At 52.8% G+C, this 11,140-nt stretch overlaps 2 protein-coding genes across 5 annotated transcripts; both read right to left on the bottom strand.

Annotated features, from left to right (window-relative positions):
- Nucleotides 1-145: 145 nt before the first annotated feature.
- PRAF2 (PRA1 domain family member 2) lies at nucleotides 146-3,995 on the bottom strand. The gene is made up of 3 exons (XM_049872687.1): nucleotides 3,238-3,995; nucleotides 1,494-1,711; nucleotides 146-1,119 (listed from the first exon to the last, which is right to left on the bottom strand). Exons 1-3 carry the CDS (start codon nucleotides 3,414-3,416, stop codon nucleotides 980-982), a joined length of 537 nt encoding a protein of 178 aa, XP_049728644.1. The 5' UTR covers nucleotides 3,417-3,995; the 3' UTR covers nucleotides 146-979.
- Nucleotides 3,996-4,097: 102 nt separating this feature from the next.
- On the bottom strand, nucleotides 4,098-9,372 carry WDR45 (WD repeat domain 45). Of its 4 annotated transcripts, none has more exons than XM_049872683.1 (11): nucleotides 9,314-9,372; nucleotides 7,712-7,783; nucleotides 7,527-7,601; nucleotides 7,334-7,438; nucleotides 6,357-6,462; nucleotides 6,139-6,233; nucleotides 5,338-5,417; nucleotides 5,021-5,229; nucleotides 4,838-4,939; nucleotides 4,608-4,753; nucleotides 4,098-4,362 (listed from the first exon to the last, which is right to left on the bottom strand). In XM_049872683.1, exons 2-11 carry the CDS (start codon nucleotides 7,764-7,766, stop codon nucleotides 4,253-4,255), a joined length of 1,083 nt encoding a protein of 360 aa, XP_049728640.1. In that variant the 5' UTR covers nucleotides 7,767-7,783; nucleotides 9,314-9,372; the 3' UTR covers nucleotides 4,098-4,252. The 4 variants fall into 4 exon arrangements, with proteins under 4 accessions (XP_049728640.1, XP_049728639.1, XP_049728643.1 ...); XM_049872682.1 differs by having other exon boundaries at nucleotides 9,248-9,370; XM_049872686.1 differs by lacking the exons at nucleotides 7,334-7,438; nucleotides 9,314-9,372 and adding an exon at nucleotides 6,852-7,026 and having other exon boundaries at nucleotides 7,712-7,723.
- Between the last annotated feature and the right edge of the window lie 1,768 nt (nucleotides 9,373-11,140).

Genomic DNA, 11,140 nt, shown 5'->3' with positions numbered 1-11,140 from the left:
GGAAACAGCCTGTAATAATAATGTAACCTGTTTTGGCTGTACTTGCTTTGTGATGTGGAGCTTCTTTGCCTTTCTGCTCTCAGATTCCTAGCCAACCCCAAAGAAGAATCCTTAGTAATACAAATGATAGTAAACATTTCATGCCTTAACTACTTCATGCTTTAATGCCTCTCCAAAGATAACAGGTTTGAGGAAGGGCCTCAGAGATCATCCCTTCAATCCACATATTTGATAGAGAAACTGAGACCCTGTCAGGAAGAGTTTTTAGTAGGATTAAAAAGCAGGCCACCTCTACCCACTGAAATGCCCAAGGACTCTACCCAGGAGGCTGAAATTGGCTTGAGAGATGCAACAGCCTTTATTGTTGCAGCAACACTGATAAATATGCCCTGTTCCCGGTAGGGGCCTACCGCCATCCCACCCCTTGATCCTTGGTGAAGGTTGGGGTCACCTGGGACCAAGGGTTCAACAGAGTTAGGATGCCTGAGCCCTGTACCCAGATGGGGGCTGAGAACACCTGGGTCTTGGGCTCAAGATTTGGCAATGACTTGACCTGAGTCCAGAACTGAGGTAGGGGCTGGAAAAGCCTTGGCCCTAGGTTTAAGATTTGATAATTCTTTAGACCCAGATGCCAGCTTTGGGGCTGAGAATGGGAGAAGGGCAGGTTTCAGATTTGGATTGGGGGAGTGCCCCTGGGTCCTGAGTTTGAGGTTGACTGTGGATACTCTGGTCTCTTAAGCCCCAGTTTTGGTGGCTCTGCCCTGGTCCCAGGTTCAGGGCGGGAGAAGATTCTGGTCCCTAGTGGCTGGGTGTGGGGGGCTATCCCAGTTTTGGACCCAGGGGTATGGCGATGGTGATGTCCTGCTCTCTGGACTGGGCAAGGGTTCCTATGTTAAGGGCTGGAAAAGGGCTCTGGGTCCCTGGTTCTGGTCAGGGTGTGTGTGGTATCCTCCAGGTCTGAGGTACAGATCCGAGGCCCCTAGGATCCAGCCTCCTGCTCTTGTCCCAGCGCCTCTAGTAGCAGCCCCATTGGCGTCCGCTTGAGACCAATGCTCTCCATGTTGTTCTCAAGCTTGTTCTTGAGGTTGCGCAGGCGCAGTGAGGCGTGCACCAGGATCACTGTGGGCAGTGCCAAGAGAAGTGGGGTCAGTAACGGTGGCGGGGGTGAGGGGAGGAGGAATCAGCCTACAGCCAATCGGGGCCCACAGAGGGGAATTGGGACGCAGGCTGGCCAATGAAATGCTGAGTGGCCAATATGGCTCTGACCCTGAAAGCGGCTGGGTGACGGTAACAAGGACTTGGTCAGTGGAAGGCACTTAGCAACGGAAGTGGGGCCCGGAAGGGTGGTAGTGAGAAGGGTGTTCCCAGAAATGAGGGAGCAATGGCAGGGAAGATGCTTTGTAACAGGGGCATGTCCGTGCCCAGTAACCAAGGCCTGGCGTCGTGCGTATGCGCTGGCCATTTCCCGGTATATCCCAGGGTAGAAGACTCACGAAGCACTGGCCCAGCGATGCTGAGCAAGAAGGTGCAAGCGCCTCCGACGGCCCAGAGAACCAGGAGCCCGACGGCAAGCACTGCGGCCAGGCAGGCGGCAGGGTGGCTGCGGCGGCAACGGCGCACGGCCGCGCGGGCTTCAGCCGCCCACACGAGCACGCCCAGAGCCACTGCTACTACCAGTGTGCTTAGGAGCGTGTGCAGTGGGCTCATGTACCTGTGGGGATAAGGGTACTGAGCTAGTTGGGCAGGCGGTGAGGGCCTCCCAGTCCACCATACACCCAACCCCCGGTTCCGAAGAACTTTGATCCCCCTCTCTGGACCCTCCCTCCAGCCACCAAATACTCCCGCCAGACCCATCTCCAACAGGTTTGCCCTCCAGGGCTTCCAATTCCCAGGACCCTGGGTTCCCCCATTTCCTTCGTGTCAATCCTACAGTCCCATTTTTCCTGAGGTTCCCTCTTCGGACCCTCCCATCCTGCTAAACCTCTGGGCTCCCAACCCTTCTCTGGTCTTTCCTTTGGCCCCTACTCCCACAAGGCCCCTCTCCAGGCCCCCTCCCAACCTGTCCCCTGCAAATCCCTCTTCCAAGCCTGTGTCCTCTCTGTCCAGGCCCATTCCTCCCCTCCAACTCCCCCCCCGCCCCGGGTCCCATTTCCCAATAGGATTCTTCCCTCCATCCCTGCTAGAACCCCTTCCAGGCTTTGGCCCTAATTGGGACTTCTAACCCTTCCCGAGCCCCTCCTCTACGTTCTCCATCCCTCTCTGGTCTCCGGCCTTCCAACCCTGGGTCCTCTCTTTGGCCCCAAGTTACCCAACAGGTACTCCCTCCCTGTGCATTCCCATCACAGCTAGGCTCCCCTCCAAGCCCAGATGCTCCAAAAGTCCACCCTCCAAACCCTTCAACTCTACCATGACCCTATCTTTACCCTTAAACCCTCCAAATCAAACAATCCAAACCCGTTGCCATCGAGTCCGCAGACTGCTACATTTTTCTCCTGAAGAGTGACTGGTGGGTTCAAACCACTGACCTTTGGTTAGCAGCCAAGTGCTTAACCACTGTCCGACCAGGGCTCCTACCTAAGTCCTCCTGAGCTGTCTTTATCAAGCACTATTACTCAAAGCCACCAAGCTCCCCCTCCCCCTGGCAGGCACTCTCATATCCCCCTTTCACGCCCTCCTTGTCCTCAGGTTCCCCTCCCAGCCCTCTATCCCCTTCAGTTCCACACTTTCTCCAACCTCCCCAAGTTGCCCCTTAAGACCCTCCATCCCCCTCAAGCCCTCCATAACCAGGCTCTGTCCTCCAAACTAAAACACCATGTGTGTGCATCACAGAACTGTGCTCCACGGGATTTTCAATAGATGATTTTTTGGAAGTAGATCGCCAGGCCTTTCCTCCCAGGTGCCTATGGGTGGACTCGAACTCCCAACCTTTCGGTTAGCAGCCAAGCCCGTTAAGTTTGCACTACCCAGGGACTCCCCATCCCCCTCGGGTACCCCTTAACCAGGCTCCGTCCCTCTCTGGACGTCCTTAACCAGGTTTCACCTGCTCAAATCTCCCTTTCCACTGCCTTTGAGTCTCCTCTTCAGGCCTTCCATCTCCACTGGATTCACTCTCCCAGGCCCTGAATTCCTCTCAGGGCCCCCCTGCTGGTCCTCAGTGACCCTCCCTGTTACGCCCTCCACGCCCTGCAGGCGTTCCCGGCCAACTGGCAGCTACCTGCACTTTCTTCCCTCACTCACCCGGCCAGAGCAAGACCAAAGCCCAAGAAGATTAAGTAGTTAGTTTGGTAATAGAGGAGGTTGTTGATGACGCGGTGGCACCATCGCTGTGGGTCGCCTGGATCAGGGGCTGCTAGACGCGCGGAGCCCAGAATGAAGTCGTCTAGGGCGCGCAGTGGCGGCAGCCGCACCTCCGACATCCTGCAGCTCGCTGTTGCTGGATCAGCCAGACGGGCGTTCGAACTACAACACCCAGAACACCCCGCGCCACCGTGAGGGACACTGGGAGATGGACTCTTGGCCTGGCGGCTGCGCAGAAAAAGCAACGCACGTGACCGGAAACGCAAATAACACGCAGAGCAGTAAGGCAGCAGAGGCCGCCGGGAAATCAAGCCTCCAGCAAAATGCGAGAAGATTTCATCTCTTTAAGTCTCTACCCAGTCCTCGGCGGGGGGCTCCACTGGGAACTGCTCCAGGAGGTGCCGGCGGCTTAAACACATGGTAGCCAGAAAGTGGAAGGACATGCAGAGAGACAATACTGCCGGCACTGCCAGAAGGAACTGAGATTCATCCAACTTCCCATTAGGATCCCAGAGGATCACACCTCTCTTGGAAACTCACTCAGGGCGCTTTCAGCCATGTCTCCTCCCTGCCCCACCCCTGAGGTCCAATCATAAGTGCCATTAAGGGCCTTTTATTCATAGTCATCACATCAGAGATTGTCTCTTTCTGGGAGGTCTTCTTTAATCCCCTCAGATTGGGTTAGGACATTGCCTCTGAGTCCCTGGAGGTCTTCTCCTCCAGGCTAGGAGCCTAGGTAGTGGGCTGCCTCTCTGGGTCCCTGGCCTGACCCTGCAGGCACACAGGAAGAAGTGCTTGGGGAAGTGGTGAGCTGTTTATTTAGACGTAGCTCTACTGAGTGGAAAGTGAGCACCCCCATTAAAGTTTGCTGGCTGTGGCTCCCAGAGCACCCCTTCCCCAAAGGCTCAGCTCTGCAACCTGCCACTGCAGATCCCTAGCACAGCCCCGCAGGTCCTCAAAAGTCATCATCATCACAAATGTCAAGGTACACGTCGAAAGCCTCCCTGTTGCAGTTTCCATCAGGAGTGAAGACATATTTGTGGAAGGTTCCATCTACGCAGATAGCTGGAGGAGAGGAAGAGGAGCAGTAAAACATTAGGCTGCCACAGTCACACACACCAATCCTCCTAGGGGTCCTGTGGCCTAGGGTCTACCTCCAGGCCTTTGCCTATGTGCCATCCCCCTTATTGATGATGGAGTTGAGCCACACATTCCAGTTCCCACAGGCTTCCCATGGCCCTTGAATTCTTTCAGGTCCAACTCAGGCCTTTGCCCTGTAGCACTCCCACCAAGATGCTAATTCCACTCACCAATGACAGAGTTGACATTTTTGGAAGTATTGCGACCGAAGGCGCAGATGCAGGCACATTCAGCGGGCACGGTGAAGCTTGCCAGGCTCCATTGAGAGTCCACGTACTGCCCGATCATAGGCCCCACCTTGCCCACACGAGCCAGCCTGCAGGCAGCACTGGTTAAGCCCAGGTGTGGTACATGGGGAGGAGGAGTGGGGACAAGGCAGGGTGGGGCAGGGTGTACTCACGCTGAGCGGCGGTTGAGGCGGGTATCCTTGAGAGCAAAGATGTGGACAGTGCCCTTATCACTGGAGGCACAGAGGAAGGAGGAGTCGTGGCTAAAGTTGATGCTGGAAGAGGGACCAGCAGAGTGGCGCTCACATGGCATGTGGTGTGGGTTCACCAGCCCACCACACATACCCTGTGCTCACCAGTAAAGGGTAGCAGGGTCAGTGCCTCGACGCAGTTCCACCAGTTTCTCCTTGGACTGTGTGTCAAAAAGGCGAATAAGGGTGCCCTTCTGGGAGGCTGAGGCCACTACAGTGCCTGGCTGGTTCAGGGACACACAGGCCACGTCACTCTGATGTGCGTTGATGGTAAATGGAGCAGATGAAGTTCCAGGCTTTGTGCTTGCCAGGTCCTGGGGTAGGAGGGAGTGGGCACTAGGGTGGTGGGGAGGGGAGAGACAAGAGTCCACAAGGAAAGCCAGCCTACCCACCTACCCACCCTTGTCCACTGGACGGCTCACCACAAGCTGCAGACTCCCACACTTGTGTCCAGGGAACACTAGCAGTTGCTTCTCTAGGCTGGGGCAGAGGTCGCAGAGCCCTAGGGTGTGAAGATGAAGAGACAGGCAATGGGCTGGTAAAGGGGAGGCAGGGAGCCAGGCAGTGGGACAGACAGCATCTCAGAATGGGCAGAGCTGGGTAAGGGCCAGACTTTGACCTTCCATGATATATGTTACATATGGAACCCGCAGGGGCTTTGCTTCAGCTGTGCTCCTACCAGCTAGGCAGATCCTCTTCCTCCCCATGCAGCTGTGGATTCTAGTAAGCCACAGCTGTGGATGCTAGTAAGCCGCTAAGGCCCGGGGATCAGATACCTCCACCCATGTCCTTACTAGGTAAGTTTTTTCTGTCACCTGGGGCACCCAGGGGAGGAGGCAGGGGCAAGGGTAGGGAGAGAGAGCTCTGGCTGAGGGATGGAAAGATGGATAGAGTGGGGATATGAACAGCTTTCATCTCTCTGCCCAGACTCTCCCTGCCTCTCCTTCCCAGTTTCTGTGTGTCCCCTCCTTTTTCTGTTCATCTTTGTCCTCCTGCCCATCCACTAACTCCCACCGTTACACCTGAATATCTAGGGTCTCTCACCCTTGGAGCCCTGGCGGCTCAGTATTTAAGAGCTTGGCTGCTAACCAAAAGGTCGGCAGTTCAAATACAGCAGCCACTCCTTGGAAACCCTATGAGGCAGTTCTACTCTGTCCTATAGGGTCGCTATGAGTCAGAATCGACTTGATCGCAACGGGTTTGGTTTGGTTTTAGTTTCTCACCCTTGGGGTTGTCCCGAGTGTCAAATTCAAACAGCTTTCGGGGATTGTCGGGGAAGGAGTACACGTAGATGCGGTTCCTCAGCACGATCACAATCCTGTGGGCATCATATAACATGAGATGGCCATGAGGGGAAGGCAGGTTGTCCAGGGTGGACTAACCCTTTGCCTGCTGTGGGGACCTCCTAACCGCCCCCTACCCCAGTCCTCCCCAAGCTCACTTGTCATGGCGCATACGCACAGCCAGCACTGGCTTGGTGAAGGTGAACTCCAGCACCAGCTTGTCCTTGGAGTCCTTGCCCTCCCGGGCATCGTCCCAGATCAGCACTGCTGGGCAGGTGGGTGGGTTGTCGGGGGGCCAAGGTTTAGGGTGAGGGGCAGCCCTGGTGACACACGAACCACCCCTACTCCCCATGGGACCTCAACTCACTTGCTTAACCTTTTACTCAACACCCAATGTGAGCCTCACACAGATGAGCACTTGTGGACATGATCCCTGAGAGAACCAGTTCTAGAACTGTTATACCCATTTAGAGATGAGGAAACTGAGGCTTGAAGGGGTTGAGTGTCTGGCCAAGGATCTCACAGCCCATCAGCAACCAAGCAGGGGCTCACACCCAGGCCTGTAACTTCCCTTCAATAACTATCTGTCTCCAGGGTCCCAGTCCATATCCCCAGGAGATTTCTATGGGGAATCCTAGGGCTCTGTGACTCACCTAGGGCGACTCTTGCCATGTCCTGATGGGATCAACAACAAAAACCCTTAACACAAGATGGTGCTTGAGGTTCAAGGCAAGGGAGTGTTGAGGAGACGGCTCCAAGATTTTAAAACCTATTACTTGTGTGACCTTGGACAAGTCACTTAACCTCTCTGGGCCTCAGTTTCCTCATCTGTAAAAATGAGGATAATGATACTTTCCACCATATAGGATTACTGAGAGTAAATGAGTTAATACATGTGAAGTGCTTAGAGCAGTATTAGGCTCATAGTAAGTACTACATAGGTAAGGATATGGCATACAGTAGGCACTTGATAAGTGTTTGCTAAATGAAAACAAAACACCAAGCTTCTTGAGCTGCAGGCCTCCCTGTGTGACTCTGAGGTGGTCTGACACTGTTATCTACCAGTGCCTCAGGGTGCCTGTGGGAGATGAGGAAACTGGAGAATCTGGGCCAAGGGCAGAATGAGGGCACTTACCTGAGATTTCTGAGAACTTGGGACTGCTACCGCTGCCCACCAGGGCCAGCAGGTTGGAGCGGTGCAGCATCTCCACCAGGCCCATGCTGCCCACCTGCTCATGGTCTGGACAGGGACCAGGGTATCAGTGGGGGTGGGAGCCAATGCCCAGTTCATCTCTTCTGCCCATCACCCCTCCCCTCCATTGGCTCACCCAGATGCCCCTTCTCCATCAATGGCTCCACGTTGTAGATACGTACACCTGTCTCCATGGCACAGCAAAAACAGCCTAGGGGATGGGAGGAGTCCGGACTGCCTCAGAGGATGGGGTGGGGGGAACTGGTGACCCTTCCCTCCCTCCCTCCCTCCCACAAGGGTACAGGCACAAGCCTCTCTCACTCTGGTCTTGGTTGAAACGAAGGCTGGTCACTCCTCGCAGTGGCTGCTGAGTCATGGTCCAGGATTGTTCCCCTGGACACAAATGGGGTGGAGTGGGGGTGGGAAGAGTCCTGGGGTCTCCCCTTCAAGTCCCAGGACCCCTGCCCCCAACTGATTTCTTTTTCTTCCTCCCATTCTGCTATCTACCGACCCCGGCAGGACTGCAACGAGGACAAAAACGGTGGAAGTACTGGGGTCTCTGCTCTAAACTCCCAAGACCCCTAACAGCATGACCAGGAGCCCCTCCTGCACTCCCCCCACCTTCTCACATCTACCCTGACCAGAAGGCCTGCCTCCTCCTTACACTCTGACCCCCTGACACTGGCTCCCTGTCAGGAAGTAATGAGATAGGGGGGTGCCCCAGTAATATCTCCTCCCCACTCCATCCTGGCATCAGTGCTCAACATTGCGTGGAACCACCTTCCACCCCCTGCTTCTCATCCTCACACCTAGACCCAGCACCCAACTTCACCTGTCAATAAATACGGAAAAGGGTGCTAGAAATTCACCTCTTCCTGCACCTCCTTGACCTGCCCCTAAGATCTACTATGGTTGGTCCACTACTCACAAGAACCCCCCTCCTCATGTCCTTTTGACTCTGCTCCAAACCTATTTCACTACTCCAGAGCCCTACCACACCAACTCCCCAAATGCTACCCAAAACCCCTTCAGGGTACCATGTCTACCTCTGGATGACTGCTTCTCATGTCATGCTAACCTCTTTTCAACCAGGGCTAATGTGGATATTCCCTCAGATCTTTTTATGTCCTGAAGACCCTACCTCAGGATTCCCTTATCATGCTAAATTCCCCATCCCTGGGCCATGTCCTTCCTTGTGCTCTGCTGTTCCTGACTCCAACATGAGCAGGCCTGGATCCACCCCCAGGAACTCAGTCTACCTAAGATTCCTTCTCCAGACCCCATACACTCTCCCCAAGACCCTCCCCAGGGCACCCCTGCCCCCACAAGACCCTTGCCAGGATCCCCACCCACCAGAAAACCCATGCCTGGAACACCTCCATCCCCCAAGACGCCTACCTGGGACCTCCCTACTCCCTAAGATTTCTCTCCAAAAGCCCCTATCCTCCCTTGAAACTCCCATCTCCCCAGGACCTCTGTACCGGAGCACCCGCCCCTCACCTCCATGAGCCCAAACCCCTAAACCTCCTCCCTTCTATCCCCTCACCTTCCTCTAAATTGCCTCACTCCCACAAGGCCTGTTCTCTGGATAGCCCCACCTTCCAAGACCCCTTTCTCAGACCCCCTTTTACCCCAGAATAAAACCCATTTTATAGACCCCCACCACCCAAGAACCTTACTCAGAATGGAAGACCCCTGCCCAAGTGCGCCCTCATACTCCTTCCAACGCCAACACCCACGCAAGATCCCTGCTAGACTCCCCCCATCCACCAAGACCCCTCCTCGAAGACCTCCATTCTCCCCCAAACTCCAACCAATTATGGGGACGTACTCCAGCTCCTCGCCGCCTGCACTAACCTGGCCTCCTTGCGTCTCTGACCCCGATCCCAGTTCTCGGTGCCGCCCGCGGCCCGGCTTACTGACCTCCAGGCCCTGGCGCCCAGCTCTGGTGTTTACATCAGGTCCCACTTCCGGGGGAAGGAGTCGGTGACCGGAAATGAGTCATCCTGGCCGGAAGACCCGACCGTAGACCTCCTAGCCTTGTTAGTTTGTCTTTGCAGCAACGTGAGCCATCTCGTGTTCGCCTGAGGGCTGTCTGGTGAGGAAGAGGCTCAGCAAAGGATGATTGTCTGAGGGAACCGGGAGGGGAGTGAGAGAGAGAATCATCCTCTGGTTCAGCGGAAAAGGGCCGAGCGTTCAGTTCCGAAGCAGGCTAAAGTAGCCTGCTCCTGTCCGCAGTACGTAGTCCTGCTATACTTCTAAAGATGCGGTTGGGGAGGCACGCACGAGACCGGGACGGACCTGGAGGCCTTGAAAGCTGAAACATTATCCCCTTAGCCAGGGGAAGCCAGGGATGGGGTTTTGTTTTCTTTGTTTTTTCCTCCCTACTCTGTTTTATTTACGAAACAAACAGTTTTTTGATGTTAAGAGGTATGAATGCTTAGTTTGGAAAAAAAAAAAGAGCCCTAAATTACGTACATACTGGCAGTATTTTTTAAATTAAGCTTTTTATTTTGATATCATTGTAGATTCACTTGCAGTTGTAAGAAACAATACGAAGAAACCCCATGTGCTTTTTACATAGTTTCCCCCAATGGTAACATTTTGCAAAACTATACTACAATGTTACAATCAGTATATTGACATTTATACAATACATTCATCCTTAACTTTTTTTTTTTTGGCAAAATATACTAACATAAAACTTGCCATTTTAACCATTTTTAAGTGTAAAACTCTGGCATTAAGTATATTCACAATGTTGTGCGACCATCTCCACTACTTATTTCCAAAACATTTTCATCATCTCAAACAGAAACTCTGTACTCATTAAGCAATAATTACCCATTCCTCCCTGCCCCCCCACCTCCTGGTAACCAGTAATCTACTTTCTGTCTCTATGCATTTGCCTATTCTAGATGTTTCAAATAAACCAAAAAACCATTGCTGTTGCATCAGTTATGACTCATAACAACCCTATAGGGCAAAGTAGAACTGCCCCATAAAGTTTCCAAGAATTCAGACTTGCTGACCTTTTGGTTAGCAGCTAAGCTCTTAACCAGTGCACCACCAGGGCTCTATTTCATGGAAGTGGGATCATAAAATATTTGTCCTTTTGTGACTGGCTTATTTCACTTGGCGTGTTTTCAAGGTTCAGCCATGTCGTAGCAGGTATCAAAGCTTCATTTTCTCTTTATGGCCAAATAATATTTTACTGTGTGTATATACCATATTTATCCATTCATCTGTTGATGAGTACTTGGGTTGTTTTCGCCTTTTGGCCATTGCGAATAATGCTTCAATGAACATTGATGTACAAGTATGTGAGACCTGCTTTCAAATCTTTTGAAATTCCTACAGCAAGCAACTCAAAAGATGAGATAGGAAAATTAGGGGGCAGTGAATTTATGTTAACGAGGGGGGAAGAAACTCAGAAAAGGAGGGTGAGAATGGTCATACAACTAAAGGATGTAATTAGTGTCACTAAATAGTACTTGTGGAAACTATTGGTGTATGTTTTGCTGTGTATATTCTCAACAGCAAAATAAATAAAATTATATTTAAAAAAATCTTTTGGGATTCCTAAGCGTGAAACTGCTGGGTCATAGGCTGTGTTTAACTTTATGAAGAACTGCCAAAATGTTTTCACTAGGGACTGCATCATTTTACGTTCCCACCAGCACATCCTTGACAAACCTTGTTATTTTCAGGTTTTTTCTTAATACTAGTCTTCCTAAACAAAAAATGAAA

Source organism: Elephas maximus, chromosome X (assembly GCF_024166365.1).
Source record: "Elephas maximus indicus isolate mEleMax1 chromosome X, mEleMax1 primary haplotype, whole genome shotgun sequence".
NCBI classification, from domain to species: Eukaryota; Metazoa; Chordata; class Mammalia; order Proboscidea; family Elephantidae; genus Elephas; species Elephas maximus.
Note: the sequence above shows the minus strand (reverse complement) of the source record. Positions and strands in the feature narration are given on the sequence as shown.

Coding starts and splice junctions, on each gene's coding strand:
- PRAF2 (XM_049872687.1), bottom strand. CDS start 3,416: ATGTCGGAGGTGCGGCTGCCGCCACTGCGCGCCCTAGACGACTTCATT. Junction 1,712..3,237: donor TTTGGTCTTGCTCTGGCCGG/GTGAGTGAGGGA, acceptor TTATCCCCACAG/GTACATGAGCCCACTGCACA. Junction 1,120..1,493: donor CATCGCTGGGCCAGTGCTTC/GTGAGTCTTCTA, acceptor CACTGCCCACAG/TGATCCTGGTGCACGCCTCA.
- WDR45 (XM_049872683.1), bottom strand. CDS start 7,766: ATGACTCAGCAGCCACTGCGAGGAGTGACCAGCCTTCGTTTCAACCAA. Junction 6,463..7,333: donor CAAGTTCTCAGAAATCTCAG/GTAAGTGCCCTC, acceptor CCTGCCCAGCAG/TGCTGATCTGGGACGATGCC. Junction 4,754..4,837: donor CGCCTCAACCGCCGCTCAGC/GTGAGTACACCC, acceptor TGCTGCCTGCAG/GCTGGCTCGTGTGGGCAAGG.